At 35.4% G+C, this 27,974-nt stretch overlaps 3 protein-coding genes across 4 annotated transcripts; 1 reads left to right on the forward strand and 2 right to left on the reverse strand.

Annotated features, from left to right (window-relative positions):
- The first annotated feature begins 8,684 nt into the window (after positions 1-8,684).
- Positions 8,685-12,501, forward strand: LOC113730443 (CASP-like protein 5B1). The gene is made up of 3 exons (XM_027255118.2): positions 8,685-9,181; positions 10,503-10,635; positions 11,826-12,501. The coding sequence occupies exons 1-3, from the start codon at positions 9,051-9,053 to the stop codon at positions 12,024-12,026; spliced, it is 465 nt and encodes a 154-aa protein (XP_027110919.1). The 5' UTR covers positions 8,685-9,050; the 3' UTR covers positions 12,027-12,501.
- Positions 12,502-14,220: 1,719 nt separating this feature from the next.
- LOC113730444 (mannose-1-phosphate guanylyltransferase 1) lies at positions 14,221-18,881 on the reverse strand. 2 transcript variants are annotated; one of them, XM_027255120.2, is made up of 6 exons: positions 18,364-18,881; positions 17,555-17,708; positions 15,984-16,095; positions 15,604-15,666; positions 15,276-15,515; positions 14,221-15,186 (listed from the first exon to the last, which is right to left on the reverse strand). In XM_027255120.2, the coding sequence occupies exons 3-6, from the start codon at positions 16,092-16,094 to the stop codon at positions 14,515-14,517; spliced, it is 1,086 nt and encodes a 361-aa protein (XP_027110921.1). In that variant the 5' UTR covers position 16,095; positions 17,555-17,708; positions 18,364-18,881; the 3' UTR covers positions 14,221-14,514. The 2 variants fall into 2 exon arrangements, with proteins under 2 accessions (XP_027110921.1, XP_071934585.1); XM_072078484.1 differs by lacking the exons at positions 17,555-17,708; positions 18,364-18,881 and adding an exon at positions 16,288-16,598.
- A 4,743-nt stretch (positions 18,882-23,624) lies between these two features.
- Positions 23,625-27,943, reverse strand: LOC113730445 (wall-associated receptor kinase-like 20). Its single transcript, XM_027255121.2, has 3 exons — positions 27,022-27,943; positions 26,338-26,394; positions 23,625-24,921 (listed from the first exon to the last, which is right to left on the reverse strand). Exons 1-3 carry the CDS (start codon positions 27,821-27,823, stop codon positions 23,867-23,869), a joined length of 1,914 nt encoding a protein of 637 aa, XP_027110922.1. The 5' UTR covers positions 27,824-27,943; the 3' UTR covers positions 23,625-23,866.
- Between the last annotated feature and the right edge of the window lie 31 nt (positions 27,944-27,974).

Raw genomic sequence — 27,974 nt, forward strand, 5'->3', positions numbered from 1 at the left:
ATCTATTTATATATGAAGGTTCAGGCCCTCTTCTTGGGTTCCAATATTGCAGTCCTTAAAGGACCTTAACCATAAAAACTTGTACAACTTTCTATTCCCCCTTCTCTGCTTTTTCTTTTTCTTTTTCTTTTTCACTTTGAAAGATAGAACTGGCTTTTTTTTTAACCCCTTTTTTTGGGCTAGGGTATACTAGCAGAAGTTTTGTTCAATTGAAATTTTGAGTCACATTTTATTAATTTAGAAGCTTATATGTGATATAAATATAAACACATGATTGTGATTGAGATTTGTTGAAACAGCTAGTTCACAATTGATTTCGCAATTATCACATACATTGTATGTGTTGGTTGCATTAGGGTGTCAAAGTTTCAGTAAATTTCAAATAGTTTCCCTGGCCGTAGATATAATTAGAGTAAATCTTAGATACACTGACAGTGTATACATTATAAGGATTAGATGTACAACATATATGCAAAATTTTGTTTTTAAATTCAAATTCAGATTATGTGTCATACATTCAATGATAAAAGTGTATACATTGTCAGTGTATAGAAGATTAATACATTTAAAGTAAATATTATATACACTGACAATGTGTATATTGTCACGGTTAGATGTATAATACATATGCAATATTTGATTTTCAAATTCAAATTCAGATTATGTGTCATAGATCCAATAGTGAAAGCGTATACACTGTCAGTGTATAGAAGATTAATTCATCTAATTAACTTTTCTCTTTTTTATGGGTCTTGCAGTTAAATTAGCCTCTATGGCGGATGCAGGATCGGTCTAGTGAGCTTTGCGCGAAGTTTATGAATATAGATTTTCGAGATAAACTTCAAAAACTCGGTTTAAAAAAAATAAGAAAAAGCATACAAATGTCATTTGAGTTTCTAAAATATTAATTTTATGTCTCTAATAAATTCAAATTAGCAATATCTGATCTCTATTTAAGTTTTCAACCGTTTTTTAGTTCGAAATCATTATATGATTAAGATGTAGGTCTTTTTTATATACAAAAAAGTCAAGTTTTACTTTTTAAGTGATAAGTCAAATCCTACTTTTTCAAGGACAAAAATGAATATGAATTAGGTCATTTGTTTAACTGTAAATGGGATCTAATCTTTTCTTACCTTAAAAATGACTATGCGTAGGTCACGTGATAGATTTAAGATAAAAAAATAGTTGAAAACCTAAGTTGAGATTAAATTTTATTTACTTGATTTTGTAATGGACAAAATTTACTATTTTAAAAATGAAAGATAAAAAAATTTATTTGACCAAATGTGAGAAATAATTTGAAATTTTTTTTAAAAAAAAATAAGAAGAGTATTCCTTAGGGGAAGCTGCTCCTGCTGTGGAAAATGAAAATCTCCCAAAATCACCACGGTAACGAAAAAAAGATTACTTGGAAATGGAGTACACTCTTAAGGCAAACAAAATGACAGCTTCATTCTTCCCAAAGATCCCATCCGAAAATGAACCTTATTTTTGCGTGGTTAGAAAAGAACCAGCATCATGGTTTACACTTGTTGAAGCTCAATTGAGAATTACTGCTAATAAGCAACAAAGCTTTGACCTTTTCATTGGATGCATCATTCCTTTTCCATATCCGTAGACCATGAACATTCATTCGGATCTCTTTCTCATGGGACAGAATTTGAACAGCCTCTAATTCTATGGCTCTCTCACTCGAGTTGATTAATCCGAGCAGATAGCAAAACCCCTATTAACGCATTACTCCTAATTTATGCTAATTTCCAACGCTCCAAGTAACTGACCAAGTTACTAATAAAAAATACAATACTTGTTTCATAATAAAAAATAAAAAAAAAAAGATGACATCCAGTTTGCATTTGGCTCGATTTCGGCTGAATCGGAAGTTGTTTAGATTGGCTTCTTAAGTATACATACCAGAGTGCAAAAATTTACTTTTCTTTCTAACTTGCAAAACCTATTGTTAATTAATATTTTATTGTTTCTTAACTTTCAAAATTTATTGTATTGATTGAGCTCGACTTAGAAATGGAACAAGCCAAACCCAAGTTTTAATCTCCCCTCGAATCAAAGTAGGATAGTTGAACTTTTGCACATAATATTTCGCTTGTATTATAAGTACAATTTTTAATTCACATTTTTATTTGACATACATCATATCACAAAAAAAAATGCTACAGTCATTATTTCAACAACAAAAAAAATGCTACAATATTTGAGTTCGATCGGGCCAGTTTTCACCTATACCCAAAGGTTACAACCTACAAGCAAGTAAATGAGGTTGATGAAAAGATTGTGCGAAATACAAGCCATCTTTTATTGGTACTTCTTTTGATCCTTAATACTAGTAACTAGTGTGAATACCCGTGCTACGCATGTTGCTGACATTATTGAAAAAATGAAAATAAAAGGGTGAATTAAAAAAGGTTAAAAAATTGTACCAACACAATTAAAATATAATATCTGTCTAACAATATTTTGAAATATGATAGAATGTATATATTATTCAAAAATTACCTTTTTTCGGAAGATAGATCTTGAAAAAATAATAGAAATTTATATTAGAAAATGAATGATATATGAATAAAAATGAATGTAATTAAATGTTGTTAAAATAAAATACTTACAAATATTATGTATTCGATTTGATAATCTTGTATGAAAGTGCGAGCACTCTTCACACTGATCAACTTTTAGTACGAAAGCCAAAATTAGTGATTTAATTAATTCTGTTAAATTTTGTGAAATGCGTACTACAAATGAAAATGCATGATCTTTGCATGAATTGATTCCTTGGTTGAACAACCTATCACCATTGTCCTGAGAATTAAGTACATGCGAAATTTAAAATTAGTGTATTGTTTTTACATAGTTTATAAATAACATTATAAAAAATAAACATATATCAAGAAATTCTACCTTCCTTTGTAATTTTCAAAATAAGAAACATCACATCCAAATACAAATCGTGCATGTTTATCATGTAAATTAAGATGCATGTTACCACTGAAATCTTTGATTTGTATGTTAATATTGTATGTGTTTGACAAATAAAATATAATATACAATACAAAAAAATTTGTTGAAAGTAAAGGTACATGAAATTAATTACCTAACAACAGTGTCGACCACGTCATTACATTGTATACACACTGTTTTTGAAAAATAACCTTTGCATAGTTGTCCACAATTTTTGCATAACTCATAAAACATATTTTCTATGTTAATGCTCTAAATGTAAGCAAGTATTCGATAATATTTAATCTAGTAAAAATGAAAGAAGGTATATGTTATGATTATAAATTTAAAAAATTTGTGCAGTAATTAAATTAAATAAAGTAAGTTTACCATATGCATGATTGTATGTTCGGATATCCATATTCTCATTAAATTTGCTATCAACAATGCTTGTGATGTTGTAAAATTGCTTGACCTTAACCACGTAACTAATTTTCGAGCATATGTATTATTTTCAAACCTACAATTTTTTGAAATACATGTTGATAAAAGTATAAAACAACATTAAAAGTTTGATGTAGTGTTACTGATGGAACTCACCAACTGCACAGGTATCGAGCAAAATCTAAATTGTGATTGATATACAATTTGCTAGTTTCAATTGTACAGAGTGATAATCCTGCACAGTATGGTTATATTCGTTAAAAAACTATTCAAATTACATAGAGTATAAGTAAAAACATTTGATTTACCTCTGAAATTTCGTGCGCAAATACCACATGTTAGTAAAATATTATTTTTTGTAGCAGACTGATATTATAGGATTTGTAGTATATTCAATAACTTGATACTTAAATCATCGATGAGACAAAGTTTGCCTAAATAAGTTTTATAGTGTCTTAACTCCTTGCAAAAAAAAAAAATGCTAAATAGTCCTAATTGGCATTGCAAGTTACGGCAACGTGCTAGTGGCATCTAGGCTTAATTTATTTATTTTTTGTCAAAATCTAGTTCTAATTGGTTCTGCTATTTCTTGATCATGTTGTATGTTTCCGAATTAAAATTGTATTAAAATAGCATGTGAATGAGCATTTGTCTTTAATTAAAAAATAAAAAGGATTTAAAATATAAATAACAAACTATAAACGGTTTATGAAATAGATTATGGGAAAGTTTTAAATTTTAAAATTGTCCGATGATAGAGTTGATTATAATCCACTACTTTTTATGTATTAAAATAAATACAAAAATCTAGACAAAAATCTATAATCCACTACTTGTTCCGTTCTTGGGATTTTTTTTAGGGTTAAATATAGTAAACCCCTTAACTTTATATTTAACTGCACTTTATCCCCTCAACTTTACATTTAGTTGCACATTTGTGATTTTTTTGAAACGTGATTGTAATTTGCAAAGCTCATTTGTAGGGGTGGTTATAGGGTTAGTATGGTGATAAATATTTCTTAATTATAAAAATGTAACATTGTATTAAAATAGCATACAAATAAGCATTTGTCTTTAATTAAGAAATAAAAAGGATTTAAAGTATAAATAACAAACTATAAAAGGTTTATGAAGTAGATTATGGGAAAGTTTTAAATTTTAAAATTGACTGGTGATAGGATTGGTTATAATCCACTACTTTTTATGTATTAAAATAAATACAAAAATCTAGACAAAAATCTATAACTCACTGCTTGTTCCGTTCTTGGGATTTTTTTTAGGGTTAAATATAGTAAACTTCTTAACTTTATATTTAACTGCACTTTACCCCTTCAACTTTACATTTAGTTGCACATTTGTGATTTTTTTGAAACGTGATTGTAATTTGCAAAGCTCATTTGTAGGGGTAGTTATAGGGTTAGTGTGGTGATAAATATTTCTTAATTATAAAGATGTAACATTGTATTAAAATAGTATACGAATGAGCATTTGTCTTTAATTAAAGAGTAAAAAGGATTTAAAATATGAATAACAAACTATAAACGGTTTATGAAGTAGATAGTGGGAATGTTTAAAATTTTAAATTTGATTGGTGATAGGGTTGATTATAACCCACTACTTTTTATGTATTAAAATAAATACAAAAATTTAGAAAAAAGAATGAGAAGTTTGGAAGTCATTGAGAGGGTCTCTGCTAAAAACCCCTTCTGCAATACATATAGATACTAGTGGGAATACCCGTGCTATGCACGGTGCTGACATTATTAGAAAAAAAATAAAACGGTGAACAAATAAAGGTGAAAAAATTTTACCAATAAAATTAAAATATAATATCTGTTTAACAATAGTTTGAAATATAATAGAATGTATATATCATTCAAGAACCGTCTTTTTTCGGTTGTATGTGAATTTTTTTTATCATTGTATGAGAATTGTTAATAAAAAAATACAATAGTTAATATAGAATAGCATCAATAGAATTTAATACAATTGTGTTGTAATCAAATGAAAAATACGCACCAATTGAATTGTTATTAGCACCCATAGTTAATGAAGTAATCCCTATATAAATATATTTTGGTACATGTAGTAATTGGTAATCTATAAAATAAAATAAATTGCTAATCTATAAAATTGCTAAGTTGTCTATAAATAGCATCAATAGAATGTAATATAATTGTATTGTAATCGAACAATTGTAATACAATTGTATTGTATTGTATCTATAGTTGATTTAGCAAGATAGTGCAGCAAAAAAGTGTGTATGTAAGATGAGTATAACGATATAAGAAACTGTATATTTACCATGATCACGCAAAATCATTGGTGATGTGGATGCCTGGCGATCTTGAGGACAGTTAGATTTTTCATTTCTTTGATCTAGAAATAAAATATATATTAAATTAAAAATCAATAGTTTATGTATTTATTTTATGTGTAAATAGTGATACATTGTATGAGAACTGTTAACCAAAAAAATACAATAATTAATATAAAAATAGCATCAATAGAATTTAATAGAATTGCATTGTAATCAAATGAAAACAATTACAGAGAAGTGGTTACCTGAACTAAGGAATGCAGTTTTAAATGCTCAAAAGTGCCTTGACGATTGCACATATGTCAGGGGCTTGGTGAGTTTTTTGCTCCTCTTGAATCATTTTCTTTTTTCTAATTGTAATATATTATTTGCAGGTGTTAAGTAGGATTTGGCTCTAACCTTTCGTTTAAGTACTTTAAGCAATGAACTATTTATTCCATGAGTTGAATTGTGCTGTTGCTAGATAGATGAATCACGTAGTTGTAATTGTCATTGTTGATAAAGAAAAGAAAGGCTATAATGCAATTTTGCCAAAAGGATTTCTGACGAAATTAAAAATTAATCCAATTTTAATAATGGGCGTATAGTGCCTTAGTTATTAGTACTATCTGAATTGTTTTTATCCAATTATAAACCATTTTTAATTATTTTTTTTAATTATCAAAAAATCTTTTTTTATTTCATGCACGATCATTTTTGGAATAAAATTATGAAAATAACTATCATAACACCTATTTTATGTGATAAATGTGCAATAAGAAATAATTAAAAAATTTCAATAATATAAACAAATAAATTTTTATAATATACAATTTATGTTAGAAATAGTAGAAACCTCAATCATGAACATATACCATCCGCAATTATATAAGCAAGCAATACCTTTTTATCTTTGCTTTACAGTGTAACAATAAGCAAACAACCATTCATAGGATTTTGTAAAAAATTTTCAGAAATAATGGATGATCAGAAAATCAATGCAATATCATTCATGACAAAAAGCAAAGCAAAAGCAAAACATACTTAAAAGGTAGAGGGGACTGACCTGAAAAATTAAGTCGGCCGCAAGAAGGTTGATTTCTACTGGAATCTCTGCACATAATATCTTCCACTACTGCTCACAAAAGAAACAAAATCAATACATTTACAAAATCAATAGAGAACCCAAAACAAATAATAAACTGAGAGAGAGGGTGAGAGAATTAATTCGATAAGTTAATTAAGTTGATCAGTAAAAGAGTTGGAAAAAAATTATAGACATATTATATTATTGGAAATAATCGAAAATAAAAAAAATTACAATTTGGGGAATAATATTTAAAGAAAACACGGTATCGGAATTTTTAATTTGATGCGAACGACGTTTTAATCAGTGTAGCCTGGATTTTGTCCTTCGGATTTGATTTGAGATTTTTCTTTCGTCAACGCAAACTTGTTGAAACTTTTCCAACTGGTGTGTGAAATCGTTGCGGTATATGTTTCGTTTTCTAAGCAAATATTTCCTCCTTTGCAATCTTGCGAGTTTGAAATCTAGTTGTTGTTGAAATGCTTGTAGGCAGGCATATTCCATGGTGAGGAAACTTTAGATGGGTTCCCTACAAATTTTGAGTGAAAAATTTTAATATATTAAATAATAGGACAACTTGAATTTGGGATAGCAGATAAGTGGGGCAAAGGTGAAAAAACACAATAATACTAATCAATAGCTAAATGAGCAGGGTCACTTACTAAAAGGTAGTCACCGCCGGCTTCGTGACGTCTGCCGAAGGTTCTAGAAAAGAAGTATGATGCGTACTAAGAAGAGCACCGGAGTTCTGGTACCAGGATGGGATAGCTTTCCGGTATTTTCCTGTGTTATGTGAAGACGCAATTTTGAATTAAAAAAAAAAGGTCATTAAGAGATAGTTGGAGTGGACTCTTAATTGGAATGGGAAACGTGGGAGAATTTGTAAGAGTGATTGTATGATGAGTTAAGATAGTGGAATAGTAGGAGTGAGATAGTGGGAATATTGATTGGTGATAAGGTGATAGTGGGATAGTGGGAGTGAGATAGTGGGAATATTGATTGGTGATAAGGTGGGTTATAACCCACTACTTTTTTATGTATTAAAATAAATACAAAAATCTAGAAAAAAGCATGACAAGTTTAGAAGGTATTGAAAGGGTTTCTGCTAAAAATCCCTTCCTGAATACATATAGATATAGATTTTGCTTATACAAGTTCGGCAACTGATTCTAAAACAGTATGGCCACAAAAGATGGAAAAGAAAAACACATAGAAAGAGAACCTAACAAAAAGTGTTCTTGCATCTCTCATTTTGAGCTTAAGATAATTCAAAAGTGAATTATATTGGAGTTTTGAACTAACTCGATTCGGTTTACAAATTGGGCTTTTTTTATGAAAAAATTTGCCGAATAAAAATTTGTCTTAGACCCTATTTGATAATCCAATTTAACACTTAAATTTAATGGATTCAGATCTTAACATATTTAGACGGTTTGATAACAAAAAATTGAGCATTTAAATTAATTAAGTCGTACTAAATTTTCTAAGTAAAACTTGGTTCCAAGATTAAGTGATAAGTGATTCACTTATCACTGAATGTGATATACACTCAAATATATTAGATTTCATACTTAATAATTTAATAATTTAATGAATTCAAACTCATGTTTCAGAAGTCATTTAGTTTCAGATTTCAGTTTTATTAAACGCAACCTTAATTGAGTACATGTGTAGTTAATTGCTACTAGTAATACACTAGTATTCAGTCAGACCATCAGATCCTTGATATATCCGAAAAAATCCAAATAGAGCACAGTTAATGATTTATCATCAGCTAATTTCGTCAAAAAAGTTAAAAGATGAAACAAAAAAGAGCTGCTCCTTTGCATCTACGTAGTTACTGGTAGTTACTGATAGATGATTTGGAAAGTAAAAGAGGCAACCGCTCCATCAAAATGCTGAGGCCCCCAGCTCCCGACCTTTAGTAGTTTACTCTTTTCAACCTTTTAATACTAATTTATTCTTCATCATCAATAGATAAAGCACAATTAAATAAAACCCATTCTACTAAATCCATGTCCCATTTCTTCAGCAGTTTGACAGATCATTAGGGTTCTTTTTTTCTATTTTTCATTTTTCCTTCTGAGCAACATTTCATGTCTCAGCCCATGGGAATGTTCTGCAAATTTTAAAGCAATTTCCTTTTGTTATCTGCCTTGGGAATCCAACCATTTTGTTTTAAAGATCCAATCTTTCAGATAATAGACTGTTCGTCCTCTGCATATTATTGGAGAAGGATTGAGAAAGAAGGGTAGAGGAGGGATGAAGGATTTGTTTGGGAGCCCAGGAAAGGTGAGTGGGCTGGTGTTGAGGATGGGACAGTGTTTTTTTGCTGCTGCTTCTCTTGGGGTTATGGCCTCTGCTTCTGGTTTTTCAACTGCAACTGCCTTCTGGTATATATAACCAATTCAATATTGTCTGTTAGGAAGGGTTCATTACTTTTTTGGTGGGAAGAGTTCCTTCGTTTGGCTTCAAAGCATGTAAAGGCGTTCTGTTTTGATCCGTATTTAGGCAAAATAGACTGACTAGATATCGCGTTTTGTTTTATGCAAGTATGCTTTAATTGTTGCTCAGAAAAGGATGGGTTTGGTTTGTCAAGGGATTCCATCTATACTTTGAGGGCGTTTGCAGTGTTGAAATTGAGATTGAAGCTAAGTCCTATAATTGCTTGAATAGATGGTGAATCTTTCAATACTTAAAAACAAGTTGTTTACAGGAAATGAGGAGAAGCTTAGCCACATTTTGAGTATGGTAAATGGTCAAAATGGAGCCAACAATCTTCAGATATATATTTTCTTGCTTTCTGGATTTGCCTAAAACTTCTGGGACCGACGAGGTGGTTGTGGAGGAATTATGAGGATGTGGATGGATTGGCATTGTAAATTTTTTGCACGTGCCTGTGCTGATAGATCAATTTGTTTTCCTACAGTCCCATATAAAACCACTTTTGGTTATTCTATTTAACTAGTATATGTTTCTTTGATGCTAGAAATGAGTAAACTTTATGATGCTGAGCATTTAATTGATAGCATAGCAATTGTATTGACTATGTTGAGGTATTTGTGTGCATTTCAATTGCCGAGAAAAAGCTTTTACCAAGGCTGGAGTACTATGTTGAGTCATGCACAGTGAACTAGAGTTGCATTATATGGACTGGAGATCATTATGTTGGGTTTTTACTCAAATTCTTTGATTAGGTCAAAATTTTTGTCATAACAATTGAGTATACACAGGCATGGATATATCTGCTACGTCAAGTTTCAAGTGCTTAGCTGCAATTCTCATTCCATATCCAGAGTTTGAATGCAACTTGTAGTTATTTTTGATCAACAACATTGATTCTACAGAAGGAACATAGATTAAAATGCATGTTAAAATTCTTACGGATACTGGATTTAGAGTCAAGTAGGCTGTTGCTTGGAAGGTTTTGCAAAATGGCTCAAGCCTTTTTCTTTCTCTTGGACATCGTTTTTGAATAATATGTTTTTCCAGCTTTAGCTTATTCTTCTTCAGAATGCCTTTAAATGTCCGTTGCAGTTACTCAGTGACAATGCATTTGTTCTTGAATTGAATATGTGTGGACATAGACTAATTGTGGGCATAAACAAATCATTTTGCCATTCTGCAGCATGCTCTAATAGTGATATTCTAAATGGCACCAAACTTTTAATCGCAAGGTTTTGTTCATGCTCTAATTGCTCACCCTTGAATCAGCTACTTGATAGCATCTATGGGGCTTCAGCTTTTGTGGAGTTTTGGACTTGCCTGCTTTGATGTTCATGCCTTGAGGTTAAAGAGAGACTTGCATAATCACATATTCGTCAGCTTGTTTGTTGTTGGTGATTGGGTAATTATCTAATTTCTCCTCCTAATAACGATCATCTTGATTCAATACCAAGCTTTCAAAGCAGTTTCTGAAATATGCTCCAATAACGAATATTAACTCATTGTTATACTCTGGCTGCTACTTGCATCTGACAATCAATGAAAGCAGCAACTTTAGTTGACTCAATTCCTTTGGAAGATTAGAAAAAATCATGTTTTGGTTGTTTTAAAACTGTTCAGCATTTTGAAATTCGTATACATATTTTTTAACTGTATTATACAGCATCAACTGTTAAATGGACTGTCACAATGAGAGATTGAAACTTTTCAGTTTGAGAGACCAGAAATACAGTTTTACAAGAGTAAAAAGAACTCATGAGATCAGCAGGCACTTGGTCCAGCATTTGTATATAAAATTTATTCAGGATTCAGTAGAATGCAATACTCTTGTTTACTTAATTATTACTGCACACATTCTTTTGCTTGGTATACATAATACTTCTGGCGGTACCTGTAACAAATTTCAACCTGTAGGCACTAGGTTGGAGCTTTTAGTATCAGAATCTGAGAGCTCCGTTTGGTCATACAGGGACATCTGAGATTAAAGACTTTATATATAAGCTCTAAGGCAGTTGTAAGTTGGATTTTTATGTCAAACTAGTATTATGTCATCACTGGAGTGCACAACGGTACTACTGCAAATAATAAATTCTTCACTAGCTTGATGGATATGAGTACCAATCTTGAGCTAAGGCTTCTGTCTTTTACATAAAAGAAATTGCTGCCTACAGTTCACTGATGATTCTAGAGTACTTACAATGTGGGATTCTCATGAACATAGCTAGTTGCTAGATTTCTTAGTTCAGAATGTTTCTTGTAATCAATTCCATCACCAATTCTTCCTTGAACCAATTGTGACAAAAGCTTGGTTAAATGAAAATATTGTGATATTTTAGCCAATATGCTGCTTTGTAGTTTCTCTTGAAATGTCACAGATCTTTCATGTTTGTATAAGAAACTGTACACAAACCTCTTAAAACAAGCAGTCATCAATGCTATCTTGAATCGATCTATGTTGCCCCCAAAAATAACGGCTGTTTTTTCTTTGTAATTGTGATGAGTTTATTGTTTTTAGGACGCAGATGTTCTGTACTTTCTTTCACTTCTGAGGTTTCGTCAAACTTGTAGTGTAACATCTGATTCGTAATGCAGGTCACTGCAACTCTGTCACTTGCAGCTTCATGCTCATCAGCAGGCGTAATTGTTCTTCTTATCAAAGACACAACTATTTGCAGAACCGAGACCAAACTATCCTGTGATATGTTTCAGATATCTGTAGGATTGGCTTTTGTTTCATGGTTTCTCCTTGCAATATCCTCCTACGTCATGTTTTTGCTTGCTGCTTCAGCTTGACTCCTTTGTCACTCTTTGCCACAGCCACATGCCAGCGCAATTTTTCCGCTTGTAAATATAATTTTGACACAGCTTATAGAAAATAGCTCATCTCTTTTTCTCTGTCAATGGCTTGCTTCTTGATTCTTGTTTGGAGCTTGATGGTCCTTCGCTTTGGAATCTGGGTCCCTCCATTTCTCCATCGAGTGGGTGGAAACAGGGGGTTTGACTTGTTGAATAAATCTGGATGAGCTAGTAATATGATCAAGTTGATCGGGTTCTTTCCCACAGCAGCGCTGTTTCTCCCCGAATTTTAAGTGGATTCAGCATGTACTTGTTTTTGCAGCTCACACAGAGGCAATGCATATTTGTAGACGACGATAATGCTTCTTCGTTAGTTTAGTACATGTATGAAGGGCCGTGCCGGACCCAGAATTGTTAAATAGCTGTAAATCTTTGAATCCTGGCAACGAGGACCAAATTCCTGTTTCCTGAACTGTGCCCATCTCCTGAACTAGATACCCCGAGATCTTAATTCCAATTCGGAGGTCATCTGTGTAGTGTGCGGAATTGGCAGTTGCTTTTTGAAGCTTAGCTTCACTAATGTGGCAGTCATCGTTAACCTTCAATCATCAATTAAGGGCTAAACGCCAACTAATTAATCACATAAATGTGCTGGTTTTTTTGATCAAGCAATGTATTTTGTGCTGATTTTATAGAAGAGATGTAAACTGCTGCGTGACTTGAGGCGAAAATGATGCCTAGCATTAACATTTCAATGATTCTCTACACGAACAAACAAACATGCCCCTCTTAAGATGTCTGCTATAATAGTTGATGGAGTGAAGACATGGTAAGAATAGCAGTCTTAGCACAAGTGACTTCCATTCTTCAGGCACACCCTCGCTGTCAAACAAACATTCCAGTTGCTCTTCCACCCCACATACTTACTACTGAATTCAACGGCAATTGTGGAGGTAGGGAGTGAAATCAGACCAGAAATCATGAATATCAAGCTCTATTTCAATTTTAGGATTCAATTTGCCTAATCACAGTTAGTGTCAAAGTAGGAAGCATGAGAAGAGAGAGTAAAAGAAGCAATAAGCCCATTTACAGGTCATGATGTAGATGGTATCAAAGAAATCAGAGCTCCATCAGCAGATGTTGGTACTATTTTTTTTTTATCACAATGATAGGATTCCTATAACCTAATCTAGGAGGAGGGGGGAGGGGGATTCGATGGAGTCTATGTGAGTGGAGACTCCATCGAAGATAGCAAATTAAAATCGCCACATATAGTGACAATTGCCATATAGTGGCAGATGTTGGTACTAAAAGGTGTAGAATTGAGAGTAATACGGTCCCCACACTACAAAAGCCACTAACATTATTCTTGTGTTATTCAGTGCTTTATATTTTTAAACAAGAATTAACTAATGCATACCCACCCCAACGATTCAGAAAATACCCCATTTCTCATCCCCCTCTTTATTGGCCGGAAGAGGGGCAGGAACGGTTCACGGCTAAGATTTGGTCCAAAAAAATGGTACGGTCCAGATCTTATTTTATACCTCATTTTTAACATGTGTGAGATTCACAAAATTTTGTTCTAAAATTATACATTATTGAAAGAAAGTTACACCATGTGTTGGCCGGAAGAGGGGCAGGAACGGTTCACGGCTAAGATTTGGTCCAAAAAAATGGTACGGTCCAGATCTTATTTTATACCTCATTTTTAACATGTGTGAGATTCACAAAATTTTGTTCTAAAATTATACATTATTGAAAGAAAGTTACACCATGTGCAAACAGAGTTACGCCTTCAGGAACTGTTGCCGTCCTGCCCCTGGTCCTTATGGGCCTGGCCATCCTTGAAAGGGATGGGGACATAAAGTTGAGGAGTCAATATCAAGTTCAGATAAGAATCCTAAAGTGTCCTTGCTGAATCCGCTTTATCCATATCCCATGTCAAGACCACCGACAAAATCGGAAGTGAATGAAATCATGAAAACAGAAGGGTACATGCATTGCCCTTCTTATTATCAACACGCAGATGGACATTATTTAGTCCAGCAGGCTAAATATTGATAGTAATACTCGGAAATGCAGCTCCTGCGGATTACTACATGCATTGCCCTTTTACAAAGTGCATATACCTGTTAGAGCAGGAAACAAAAAATATTCCCTGCCTTAACTCCTGGATGACAAACTACGGTACACACAATGCTAGCATCTTATTGAAAGTTTAACGGGAAGCTAAAATTACATTTCGTTCTTCAACAACCAATAATTTATTTCTATATACAGAAAATATTACATATTTCACACCAGTGACCTATACTTGTATCCTTTCACAACAGACATCAACCTTGCACCAAATTGCTCAAGTCACTCAAACTTGCTCAGGCTAAATTTTACATTTGAAGAGGAGCCAAAAAAAAGGGGGGAAAGAACACACATAAATATGAGAAATATGAAGTCTCTATCACCTAGAGCTAGCAACAAAGTTTCACATAACAATCTCTGGCTTCAAGATGCTTGATTTAATCTCTTTGTGGGGCAAAACTACACCCCCGTTGCTGTAGATTTCATCACAAACATGAACATCTTCTCCCAAAATGGTCATGTTCTCCACACGAGCCCACTGCCCAACTGTCGAGTGCCAACCAATGATACTGCTTGAGATGCAGGCATGTTTCTTGATGCGAACTCCACGCATTACCGTGCAGCGTGAGAGTCTAACACCTGCCTCAACCACACATCCAGGGCCAATTGCAACATCGGGTCCAATCAAGCAACCCTCTCCTATTTTGGCACTCTCATGCACAAGAACATTTCCAACAATATGAGTTCCAGAAGCCAATTTTGAGGCATCTTTCTTCCTCAAGGAATCCAGATACAACCGCAAGCCAGTGATGTAATCCCTCGGCTGTCCAATGTCCATCCAGAACCCAGGCAAAACCATAGCATAAAGCATTTTCTCTGCTGCAATTTTTGGGAAAACCTCTTTCTCAATTGAAGTGGGCCTTAATTCAATTCGATCAAGAACAGAAGGGTTCAGAAGGTAAATGCCAGCATTAATTTTGTTGCCAACAAATAGTTTTGGCTTCTCCACAAACCTCTCCACCTGTCCAGTGGCTTCTTCCAAGACAACAACCCCATATTTTGAAGGTTCATCCACCTGTGTGGTTCATTGAACTCAGAAATCAGAAAATCCAATAGTGATCCAGACATGCAAAGCCAGGAAAAGTTTAAGTAGCAGAACTTTACCTTAGTTACCATAATGGAAGCCTCACCCCCATGCGATTTGTGGAATTCAATCATCTCTTTGAGTGGATATTCACTGATAACATCACTGTTCAGAACAAAAAATGGCTCGCCAGAACCATCTGCCAGCTTGTCCCTAGCCAAAGCAAGGGGGCCTGCAGTTCCAAGTGGCTCAGTCTCTTGTGAGCATGTGATCCTGATCCCAAGCTTTTCCTCGAAGTCTTTCAGGAAATTCAGCATCACCTATGACAAGAAGTCTCGTTCAGTTTAGTGCTTCCTTAGTAAATGTATCGTAAAATTCAAAAATGACAGAGGCCTTCTAGTATTTTACTTCTGGCTGGTAATTGATTGCAAGAACCACTTCAGTTACTCCAATAGCCTTAAGAGCCTCAATCTGAAATCACCAAGACTGACATGATTAACATGCAGGCCTACACTAACTTAAAAATCTGCATTGTGAACATGCAGCACGTGCATGCATAGATAGCAGTTGTGTTTGATATCTGAACAAAGAGTTTGAAATCACATGTTCTACATCTGATCACAGAAACCAGGATATGATGTAGCATGCTTAGGCTTCAAAACAGCCAAATCAGAGTGAAACTTGAACTATACTTGACGGCTTTGAAGCGGAACTGATGCTGGAAGTTTATATGCATCAACATAATCCACAACAATACAAATGCAAAAATGAATTTTCAAGTGACATACCTGATGCAAGATCATTGGTTTATTAGCAAAATCCACTAGTGGCTTAGGGACACTTAGTGTCAGTGGCCTCAAACGAGTCCCAAAGCCTCCAACAAGAATAAGTGCCTTCATCCTGAAATGATATGCTCCTGGTTATCGTATTATGTGAACAGAGAACTATGCAAGGAAGAGAAGAAAAACTCATTCAAAAGTGAATCCACTCCCATCAATATATATCAATGCCAAAGGAGAGAAGCATGCACGAGCAAAGAACTGCATATTGACATGTGTATACAAAAAGCAATATCAAATTTCTCATTCTGACCTCCAAGAGTAAAGTTGTCGGTGCTTCACAACAGTTTATATGTCAAGATTGACACGAAGCATAAATTGGAAGAGTAAGGAACATGGACCTGATGGGGCAGGCTAGGAAGTAGCATCAAGATTTTAACTCACAGTTTGAGATAGAGACAAATATTTTTACACGCGTCGCATAACGAATTAAAGTGCTTTCGAGAGCAAGGAAAATCAATCCAAAGGGTTCGGCTGGAAAAGGAAACAAAACTCCAGCTATATCACAGGCTGGAGCCTTAAATTGTGATGACAAACAGCTGAACTTTAGCTGATATAAGATTGACAGACTGCATCAAGGTCCAGTTGTATGTCAAATGAGAGGGTCACAATAAGTCACATATCAGCAGAAAATACTCAGTGTCTATAAAAAAATATACTTTGGTGCTCGGTAAGCAATTAACTCCTAATATAGAAAGCCAGTAACTTTTTGATTTAGAAGTTACTTGAAATGCATGCTGCAAGGGAAAAGGTTGTGCAGTGTGTATCTAATCCTCCTTTTTCACCAGCTTTAACCGAATAAGAAAAGAAAAATCATCACTAACCTGGAAGCAATGACCAGAGTTGATTAAGTTACATTGAAGGATGGATTAACTGCTCTTGAACTTAATTTCTTTCTAGATAATGAGTGATCTACTTCTGTAACAGGATATTGGACTCAATATAACCTTCCTAATTCATTACTAGGGAATTAACACACATGTATTCTGCAATGTTTTCGACTAAAGTGGACAGCTTAGATGGGTTTAAAAAAAAAAAGAGAAATACACTTAGGTGATTCACTAACGTTATGTTCTACATCCATACAGTCCAAGATAACAAATCAAAAGCAAAATAATTCCGTAAGCAAATGAATAAGTGCGACTAGAAAAATACACCAGAAAATTCAACACCACAACTAAACACAATGTCATGATATCAGATCCAAAGCCCCTATGGATAATTAGCACTGAACAAATACATTAATTAGTTCTTTACAAAAACATTTGATCAAGGAACAATGAACATGCCAAGGATAATTATTAAAAAAAAAAAAACCAGCTTGTATTGCTCAAATGAACCAAATATTGGAACAATTCACACCGACATTGTCAGCGTGGTCAAGAGGATCAAAGCAAAATAAGAAAAGCAAAAGGACAGGTGCTAACATAAGGAACGACAAAACAAGTATGCATCCAACAACAATTCTAAGAGAAAGCTCGCATTGGATTGATTTGGAACGACAGCCGGGGAAAATTTACCTGAGACTATACGAATTGGAAATGGAGAGAAGCGAGTAGAAAGCGAACTGACTCGGTGGGGGCGAACTCAGAAATCTTGATAATTCGAAGTCGTTCGTGCCGTCAGGTACTCATGGGGGCTTTGTAGGCCTCTGGAAGGAAGTTTCTTCCGCTTCTGGGTTGAGCAATAATAAAATCAAGGGTTAATTACATCTACCTCCCTTGTCCTTTGGCCAAAGTACAAATAGACCCCCTTAGGTATGAAAAATAACAGTCAGCCCCTTTGACGTGACACTTGCTAAATGTCGTTAAAATTCTACATGTATGGACAAACATACCCCTTAAATGAGAAGAAAGATGAAAAAAAAGAAGAAGCTATAAACCATCAAATACTAGTCATCATATTCAGGACAGCCAATCAAACCAACCCACAAATCTCTCATCTTTTATCGCTAAACACAATTTTATACCTACCTATCTTCAGACAAGTCTAGTAAAACTTATAAATCATAACAGCCAAATCATTAAAGAAGGCTCATTCGGCTTACAGCTAATACTAAGATTATAGTTTTTATTTTTTAAGGAAACAAAGTTAAGTCTAATTGTAATTTGTAAAGAGTAGCTTACTAACTGATAAACCAGAACAAAGTATTTTGATTCTGCCTACTTAATTCAACCATGTGCCCTTTGTAGAACGTATGTAACCACAACAATTATTCATAAAGCCTTCAGTGGCTGAATCCAATGATGATTTAACTATTATCGACTCCCCCTCCCCTTATATTAGGTTATAAAAATATTATCGTTGTGATAAAAAGAAAATTACTCACAAAGCCAAGTTTTCTTCATGAATTGACATCATTCATATTTAGCCAAAAAAAGTTGCTCCTCAATAGCAGTGATGTTAATTTCTACACTTTTTCTCCGGACGCAATTTTTACATACTCAAACTCCTCCCTCGCTTCTCCTTCATGTTTTCTCCTACGGCAAGGTTTCAACATCAAACTTAGCCACCACGGATGTCTCAATTGATTTTTGGCTGATATGAGCCTTTTCAGATTCCAAAATCCCCTGCACCGCTCATATGAGCCTTTTCAATTGATTTTCGGTTGAAAAGTTGGTAATTTGATCTGCTTTTAGTGCCACCAAAGCTTTAGATCTATGTATGAAGCAAGGATAATCATGGGAATCTGGAGTAGGACTTGAAAGATGTTGTTGCTCTTTTCTTTGGGTTGGTATATTAAGAAAAAGGAATGGTGAATACACATGCAAAGGTAGCGATGGTTTTTAGAATAACAAACGATGGAGGCAGACCAACGACTTAGGGTTTTTCATTGTTTTCCTCTTCTCTGTTGCCCTTTTCTTTCATCTATTTATAATGTTTTTTCTTTTTGTCCTTTCCTTTTATTTTGGGAAGACGTAGGGGGTAATCTTGGACTTCTGAATATTCTTTGGCTAGCTTGGGACAAACAGACGTTAATAAACTAATGGGCAGGGCTCATTTGTTAGATCCATGTTTAGTCAATGAAGGGTGACTGTTATTTTCCAAATCTAAGGGGGTCTACTTGTATTTTGACTATAGCACAAGGGAGGTAAATGTAATTAACCCTAAAATCAAATCCCTTCCTCTCAACTCTCAAGTAATACATCTCCTAATTCATCAACAATATATAAGATAGTACTGTAGCGGGATAATTAATTAATTACACATGTGGCGTGGAAACTATAGATACAGCTTTTTTGTATGTACAGATAACTAACCACCCACGGATTTCAATTTCCTATTTCTCTTTTTACTGCTCCAAGAAACCGGTTCGTGTCCATACGGGTATGCTATGGTTACCTTTTCTTTTTTATTTCTTTCGTGGGAAGTTCAATTGTACTACTAGTATTTGTTTAGTAGTTGTACTTTGTTGAGGATTATTTATTTACTATTTAGTTTTAGTAGTGCAAGTAGGTTTTTTGTACTTGCCTATGTCGTAGTATAATACGAAGCGCCATGATTCATTGTTTTAAAACATAGGTAAGGGAAGAAAATAATGGAGGGTATGGGTTGCACCCTGTAATTTGCCTTGTTGGCAAAATGGCCTACTCTAGATTTAATGCGGTTTATAATATGCTTTCCTGGACTAACTGAAACAATGGCCGGTCTGGCCCGTCCTACTCTAGATGATGCTTTCAAAACATGGCTTGAATTTTCTTCCAAAAAACTAAATTGAGATCTTCACTTAACGAATAGTAGTGGTAGTTGACTTTTTAGCACTTAATTGTTTTGCATATATTGGATATTAGGTGGATTTTTTTTTACTTACATCACCGATTGTTACCAAGACATACTTTCTTCTGAGGGAGGTCTCAGTAATTTTTCAAACCTCAGGAAAAGTAGTTGCAATTGTTAGAAACCTTAAGGGAGATTTTTGAGATTATCCCGAATTATATGTTGGAAGATATTCGAAAATGACATCAGCTGAATTTATCTAATTTAAGTAAACCCTTTATCTAATGTTAAACAAAATGAAGTAGTTGTATGAGAAGCATTACATTTGAATCACAGAACTCATTAGCCAAATAGTCAGCAAGGTAATTTCATTCTTTAAGAAAAACATTGCCAAAATTAAGTTCTCGTTCTTGATCAGTATTTTGTTTCGCTGAACGGTTGAATCTAGTGGCGAAGGAATCTTGAAAGCGCCCTAGGAACGTCTGTAGAAGATCAAACACTGAAAGGGCAGTTTAAGTAATGTAGAAAACAGGTATTCCTAACGGTAGAAAATTCCCGAGAAGGACATGGTAGTCTGGGTAATAATTATATATTTTAAGTCATGCAATACCATTTTTTTTTTTGTTGCGTACATAATTGCAACGGATCAAATCTACGTATTTATTGATTTATTTATTTTTAGATATTTCATATGGGTTTGCAATTACTCCCTCCCTTTTTTTATAACTGTCGTTTAAGGAATTTGCTCTTAAGTACTTTTATCTGTCGTTTTACTATCCCCATGCAGCATTTATTATTTTTTTACAATTTTACCCTTTTATCTCTCTTACAGGATTCTTAATTACTACTCCTAGTAATTATTGCTTCTCTCTCTGCCCTTCCATATTCTTTCTTCTTTTCTCACAGTCTGTTGAACCCCTTTGGTGAGAGTTAGTTTGCATTGCAAACAGCACCATTTAATACTAGTGAGAGAAAACATGGGCGAATTGAATAATTAATGAGGGTATAAAAGGAAAGTGGTGTATAGATTTAAGCAATGAAAACTTTTCTTAATTGGTGTGCAATTCCTTAAACGACAGTTATAAAAGAAAGGAGGGAGTATTTCTTAGTGGGGGAGGAGGGAGGATTGAAGGGAGGGCCGTGTCGTCATCGACCCCATGTTTCAAATCTGACATGGACATTAATTTGCTTTGGATTCTCTGGAAATGAGTAAATCTATGTATGGCCCAGCCGCCCTCATGCTAATCCGGAATTCCCAGCTTTCCTTCCCACAAGAACACCTCCATTTTTCGAGAGCTAAAATACAGCGTAGAAAACTCGGAAGGATCGACATTCACAATCATAGACGGACGCCTGAGTCCACGGTTTCATTTCATGTTAAAAAAACAGACTAACAAAATGCTTGACAGCGTTGACATTTCATTTCACGCCTCCTTTGAATGAAGAACAATTCAATTACCCTCCTCCATATTCCTAGAGCAAAGCGGGTTTTTTTTACTTTTTTTATGCCCACCAGACGCAATTTTTGAAGCCGCTGGTTGGTTTTGGTTTGCACCACCAATTCAATATGTTAGGTTGCGGCGTCCACCATGGCAGACGCGTAGGAAACGGCGGCCACTGCTCATGCAGATTGCAGATTGCAGGTGCTCTTAACGTTTCTCTTGCTGACAAAACTTTAGGTGGATTAAGTACTTCTACTGACCTCAGCATCCTCGTAAATATAAATTAAAAGGTTTTCATAGAAAAGAAAGCAATGAATGTTTGTCTATTATGGGTCGATTCAGAACCAAAAATTTTCTTTAAAAGACAAAAGAAATGAAGAACGCCTCTGTACCGAAATTTCTTATCTTTTATTTCAAAACTTATTAAAAGCAAGTACCTGAATAAATAAAGAAATGACACCAAAAAAAAAAAAAGAGTTCATGGAGAAAATGAATCACATGGCAAGCACGTCATCTGGGCCGAAAGTTCCTTGGAAAGAAACTTTAGAGTGGGAGATATATATATATATATATATATATATGATAAAGAGGGAGAAAAAGAACAACAGCCAACAATCTTAGGGAACACGTTAGTGGCAAGAAGTGGTCTTCGTCTGGAAAAAATTGTAAATCATCGCATCTACCAAACTACTCAGCCGTTTTCCTGACGGAAATATGTACAAAATACGAAGCTTCTGAGAAATGGTCCACCCTTGTAATTACCAATTTCCTGATGAGATTGTTTGTGAATTTTGTTATACAGTGAGTGTTGCGCTGTCACAGTCTTAAATCAGTTTGATGAATGAAACTACTGTTTAAGGTTTGAGGTTTGTTGGTAGTCAAAATAGAAGAATTTTGCTTGTTTAGATTGTGGTTTTCGTACAAAAATTTTGAAATATTTTTTCGAGACATTATTATTTTTTGATTACGTTCTCATCGTATATACAATCATATCATTACAGTATTATATATATATATATATATATATATATATAAATTCCAAGAGTTTACGATCCAAACGAGTGCTCTTAGCCATTCCTATTGTGCTTTCAAATGTCATATTGATTTTGTCTCTGTCTCAAATGTTTATTCTCCACGAGAGGATGGTGTACTGATTGAAAATTCATACTCGTACGAGATTTGTGGCTTGCGAGGCCAGCTCATTAAGTGAATTAATAATTATCCACGAGAAACTGCTTATGTCTACTTCTAATTAAGTTTGTCTGTAAAAGCCCTTGCTTGGCATTTCCTTCCAACAACATTATGTGCAAACCTGCCACCAAATTCGTTAGATGCTTGAAGCTTCAGCCACAAGAACACAGGCTGTACTCACTGCTCAGTCAGTCGGTGCTTCTTCGTTTGCTTCTCCAACAGCTCCCTTTTTCGGTTTCATGAACTTGGTTTCCTTCAATGATGAAGCAGTACAGATTCGGGACATCACTTTGGAGGTTGGAGCTGGAGTAGCAGGCAAGTCATATATCAATCAAAACGGAGATGCAGTTCAGTTTGGTTTGGTGGGGCTTTGGTCAAACTGCACCTTGTTCAATCAAGGGCTTTATTCTACACTAGAGAATATTCCACAAAAAAAAAAAAAAAAAGAGGTTGAGCTTGAGCGTCCTTCCAATTGTTCAAATGCTTTTTTTTTTTTAAGTCTTTGTTTATCGACTAATCAACTAGTTAGTGATTGCTGCCTTTCACCTTCATTCTAGAACACTACTATTTGGTAATGAAAACAAACTTGTAAATTGTAAAGCAGCTTTTCACCTTCTTGACTCAATGAACTAACATGCTTCACAAGTCCCATGTTCTCAAACTTTTTACGATGCACATTTTGTCATCATTATCATCTCCTTATAGTTATTATATTTTTTAAAATATATTTATATTTAAATTATAAGCTTTTGATTTTTAATGCAATAGTATTTACCATTTCAGTCCATTCTTCGTGCTGAAAGTTTTGTAAATGAAAAAAAGTACTTAACGACTAAATGAGGGAAAGACAAATTGAGATAAAATTCATCGGTCCATTAATCACCAACTCTTTGTAAGAAATTGACATTGCCCCTCAAAGGCGATTGATACGACATTGAATCACATGCAACGATATCCATAACTGATGCAATCCAAATTTCCCCCAGCCACTCTGATCAATGGAATGCAATTATCCTGGGCCACTCGTGTCTTCTCGAATGGTGGCCTTTCGCAGGCCGGCCCAGGCTCTCCAACAACAAGCTCACCCGTTTAACAAGTTGGGCTTTTCGACCGTCTTGTCCTCGAGTCCCCGCATCCTGCAGAAGGCAGGTCAACAACGCTTAAGAGGAAACAAGCTCCCAATTCCTATAGGTATCTTTACCACAACCTTCAAATTGTCTTCTTTAGAATGGGAGTACTCTGGAACGGAAAAGTGAAAAAAACCATTAACCAAGCAACAAAAATGGTTTTACAGGGAGTGACAGATACATGTACAACGGGAAGAAAGTTAACAACCACGACCAATAACACTATAAAACAAACAAACAAAATTTTCACTCTGCTATTCTGCCACTACGATAAAACACACATCATTTTATCAAATTTAGCAGCTGGGATAGACTTTTGGGATAGACATTCCATCATTTTATTCTGCCACTACTCCTACTCTTCTGGGATAGACTTTGATTTTGCAATGCTGATAATATATTCAATCTCCTCAGCCACCTCTTTCATGGAAGGCCTGTCTTGTCTGCGTTGCTCCAAGCACCCCATAGCAAGAAACCCCAGTGCCTTCATGGTATCAAGCTCCAAAGTGCTTGCCCCCTGCTTCAATATTGGATCAACTGCATCCATTATTTTCTCCTCCTCCACCAACCTCTGCACATAGACTGCCAAGTTTACATCATCTTCCGGTCTATTAAAATCTATTGCTTTCTGAGATGTCAAGAGCTCCAACAGCACGACGCCAAAGCTGTAGACATCACTCTTATCCGTCAACTGATAGTTCCTGTAGTACTCAGGGTCGAGATATCCAAGAGTTCCCTGTGCACAAGTTGATATGTGGCTTAGATCTGTGTGAGCTAGACGAGATAGCCCAAAATCTGAAACCTTTGCATTTAGCTTGTCGTCGAGCAAAATGTTACTAGACTTCACGTCACGATGATAAATTGAAGGAACTGCAGAGAAATGGAGGTAAGCAAGCCCCTCAGCAGTCGCACGAGCAATGATGAGACGAGCAGTCCACGCTAAAGGTTTCCTGTTCAAACCTTGTAAATGATCGAGAAGGGTTCCATTTGGGACATATTCATAAACCATCAACGGTTGCTCGAGCTCAACACAGCATCCAAGGAGGCCTACAAGGCTCTTGTGATTTACCTGACAAAGTATTCTGACCTCATTAAGAACTTGGTCAGTCCCTTTAGTGTTCCCTAGTTTGGCACATTTGATAGCAACAACCGTTCCATCTGCAAGGATGCCTCTATACACCTCACCGTAGCCTCCTACACCAAGAAGACGGTCCCTTGAGAAGTTGTTTGTTGCCTTCTTTATTTCTTTCCCACTAAATATTTTTGCATATTTGCCACCACCAGAATTGAGAATCTCTTCACGCTCCCGAGCAAGCCGATCCTTTGCCTCCTTGACGCGCTGATGTCGTTTGTAAAGTAAAAATCCAATTACTGCCAATATTAGTCCTGCACCCAGACCCGTAGAGAGACCTGTATTGTTCCTAACATACATTAGTGTCATTGAACAATAATCCCCACCTCTTCATATTCTTGTTATGTTGAAAATTTCAGACAACGAATGCAAGTGGACTCCAAGTGCTACCTGGGAATTCTTTCCGTCCTAAATAAAACCTCTTGTAGCAAAGATACAATAATCTTCTCCTAGCAACATGCATCTCAAAGCTAAATAATATGGCTATGAAGATAAGATTTTAAACTGAGCGAGTTCTAACCCATTGAAAGGCAAATGCGCAATTAAATCTAGACCACCTTTTGAAACATCAAACAGTCACAAGCTTAAGATGAAGAAATATCATGTAGTTGGATTTCATGGAGAATATAAATTGTTCATACCATTTGAATCTGGTTGAATAAGGTAAGAGGATGTCATACTTGATTAATTAGGTATAAATGATATTGCTTTCAAGTAACAAAAATTAACTTGTGCTTTACAAACCTGTAAAGTATGTTAAGCAAGAGAAGAATGCTGCTTGTTAGTTCTTGTTAGAACAGAACACGTTCAAATTATTTTAGTGTGAAATTTTTACAAGCCAAAAAATTATGATATGGCGTCAGTCAGCACAAAAGAAATTAGTGATAACTTCTCTTGCAGAAATCATAAAGGTAAAGTATCACCAGTACTGACCAACCACAGCCCTTTTTGTTACTAGTACATTTTTCTCGTCTACGGCTGCATATCGCCAAGTTTAGAAGCTAAGCTAAAACTAGTGCAAAGGGCATATTGACTCTCCAGTCCGTAGTCATTTTCATTGACTAGCAAACAGGATGATGGAAAGAAGGTCAACAGTTGGATAATAGATTGGCCATACGAGACCAACTAGTTGTCAACAGCTATGGATTAAGAAGCAACCTTGAATGTGTACGCCTTCATCTTCCAGAAGCCAACTCACAATTTGACAATTATTCTCGGATGGTTATGCATTTCTAGAATGTTTTCATAATCAACCTATTATTCATGTCAAGTTGAAAAACAAACATGTTCCTCGGAATTTGCTGTCATATAATTTTAGATTATTCTGTTTTGTACTAGTAAGAGCTTTGAGAATCTTACGTAGTAGGCCCTATGTTTCTATTTTATTTTTTTTCGGATTACGTAGAAACTTTTTTTTTTTTGGGGGGCAGGTGAGCGTATTTGGTAAAAAATCAAAACGCATTCTTTCAGCTCAATTAGAGCTAATAGTTTAAGCAGAAACAACTATCAAGAAGTTGAGTCTACTACGAAATGTCAGTGTTTTTTTTTTAAAAAAAAAAAAAGAAGAAGAAAGAAAAACACAAATCATGGAGTCAAAGTCAACTACAAAAAATGCAATTCTAACAGATGAGCAACCATGTTTGAAAATCTTGCAAGCGTAGAACATGATGCAGGGGTCCACACATTACACGTACCAGCTATGAGGCCAGTTCGGCTACTGCCACATCCATCTGGATCCTGGCACGTTACATCTGCCCATAGAAATCAAGCATCAAAACTAGTCTTAATACGAATTTAATCCCAAAAACATAAAATGTCAAAAAAATAAAAAAATAGCTCAGTAGGATTGGCAAGTAAGGAGAACGCAAGTGAAAATCTGCTTGAAAGGTATACATGAAATTATGCAAATTAGCAATCAATACAATTTAGCCTTTACGACATTCACTGGACACAACTCATAGGTTGACTATTCCACCAAAATGAACCCGCAATATCCTACTCTGTTCTGACATAAAGAGGAGGCTCAACTGCCCTGTAAGGAACCGAATCACCGTCAAATCAGACGAATGCACCGTGTACTCGTATGAATTTTTTTTAAAAATTATATATATATTATGACCATTGATAAAAAAAGTAATGTTTGAGTTTTGACCGTCCACCCCACAAAAGATGACCCGTAATTGGCATACTGGGATTATGTTAAACGTTGAATTACGTATTTCTACAACAACAATAATACGTTAATTTTTCCACAAAAGAATGTTTGATATTATTATGACTCGAATTTAAGATATTTCATCTTTGGCCTAAATATCAACTTATAAAATTTTAGTACTAGTAAACTAATACTCAAACAAGAAGTCGACTTTCTTTCTTACCCTTGGAACATAATCCAGCGATCCCATCCCAGTGCAAGCCGGAGTTACAGAAGCACCTCCGGACCCCACTGTTCGAATTTGGGTCGGGTCCACAGGTGGATTCCGAGTCACAATCCGTTTGGTTCCGGCAAATGGGTTCACTAGGCGAAACCCACTGCAACTCCAGGCCAGGCTGCGGCCACCTACTCACGGGCAACGAGTAATCCAAGTTGACAAAAGCCCGGTACGCCCGGCAACCCGCATCCCTCACCCGAATGGAATAAGAAGTCGACGACCCGCCCGCCCTGAACGTGCAGCATATCTCCGAATTCTCACAAGCGCCGCCGTCGCTGACATTCCTGGTCCCGTTGATAAACGTATGACAGAGACTGCTTGAGGTACAATTCAAAGGAGAGCTCAACAGAGTCTGGGTACAATTGAGGTACAAGATGGTGTTGCTGCTGGTGATGTTGAAAGGCAAGGAAGAGTTGAGCTGGACGCCTTGGGTGGAAATATCAGCGGTGATGCAGGTGCTGGGGAGGAAGGGGGAGGGTTGAATGGTGAGACGCTGGAGTTGAGGGGAAACGGAGGTGACTGGGTAGGTGTTGTTTAAGGTGTCGAATAAAAGTGAGCCGGCGCTGCAGCGGAGCTTGTAGAGCTGGTCGCCGCAGGTGGGCCGGGTGCTTAGTGGGTAGGGAACCGGCGTGGCGCCGCAGTCCGGGCAACGCTGAGCGGAGAGTGCAGGCTTGGAGAATGTTACCAGAAGCAAGGTGCAGGTGGCCAGGAGGAGAAAATGGTGGCGAGGGGCTGAAGAGATCGCCATTTAAAAGATAGGCAAGGGAAGGCGAGATGAAGGGGTTTGGGCAGGGAGGCGACGGTTGGGTAATTTAAAGGCATTTCCGGTGGTTTAAGAAGTATTAATAAATAAAGGCTTTAGACAAAAGAGTTGAAATCGAAATGGCTGCTGATTATTT

This window comes from Coffea arabica, chromosome 2e, assembly GCF_036785885.1.
Source record: "Coffea arabica cultivar ET-39 chromosome 2e, Coffea Arabica ET-39 HiFi, whole genome shotgun sequence".
Taxonomy (NCBI): Eukaryota; Viridiplantae; Streptophyta; class Magnoliopsida; order Gentianales; family Rubiaceae; genus Coffea; species Coffea arabica.

Coding starts and splice junctions, on each gene's coding strand:
- LOC113730443 (XM_027255118.2), top strand. CDS start 9,051: ATGAAGGATTTGTTTGGGAGCCCAGGAAAGGTGAGTGGGCTGGTGTTG. Junction 9,182..10,502: donor TCAACTGCAACTGCCTTCTG/GTATATATAACC, acceptor CCCTTGAATCAG/CTACTTGATAGCATCTATGG. Junction 10,636..11,825: donor TGTTTGTTGTTGGTGATTGG/GTAATTATCTAA, acceptor TTCGTAATGCAG/GTCACTGCAACTCTGTCACT.
- LOC113730444 (XM_027255120.2), bottom strand. CDS start 16,094: ATGAAGGCACTTATTCTTGTTGGAGGCTTTGGGACTCGTTTGAGGCCA. Junction 15,667..15,983: donor AACCAATGATCTTGCATCAG/GTATGTCACTTG, acceptor TGGTGATTTCAG/ATTGAGGCTCTTAAGGCTAT. Junction 15,187..15,275: donor CTTCCATTATGGTAACTAAG/GTAAAGTTCTGC, acceptor TGAACCACACAG/GTGGATGAACCTTCAAAATA.
- LOC113730445 (XM_027255121.2), bottom strand. CDS start 27,823: ATGGCGATCTCTTCAGCCCCTCGCCACCATTTTCTCCTCCTGGCCACC. Junction 26,395..27,021: donor CGCTGGATTATGTTCCAAGG/GTAAGAAAGAAA, acceptor TTCTATGGGCAG/ATGTAACGTGCCAGGATCCA. Junction 24,922..26,337: donor CCGAACTGGCCTCATAGCTG/GTACGTGTAATG, acceptor GGAACAATACAG/GTCTCTCTACGGGTCTGGGT.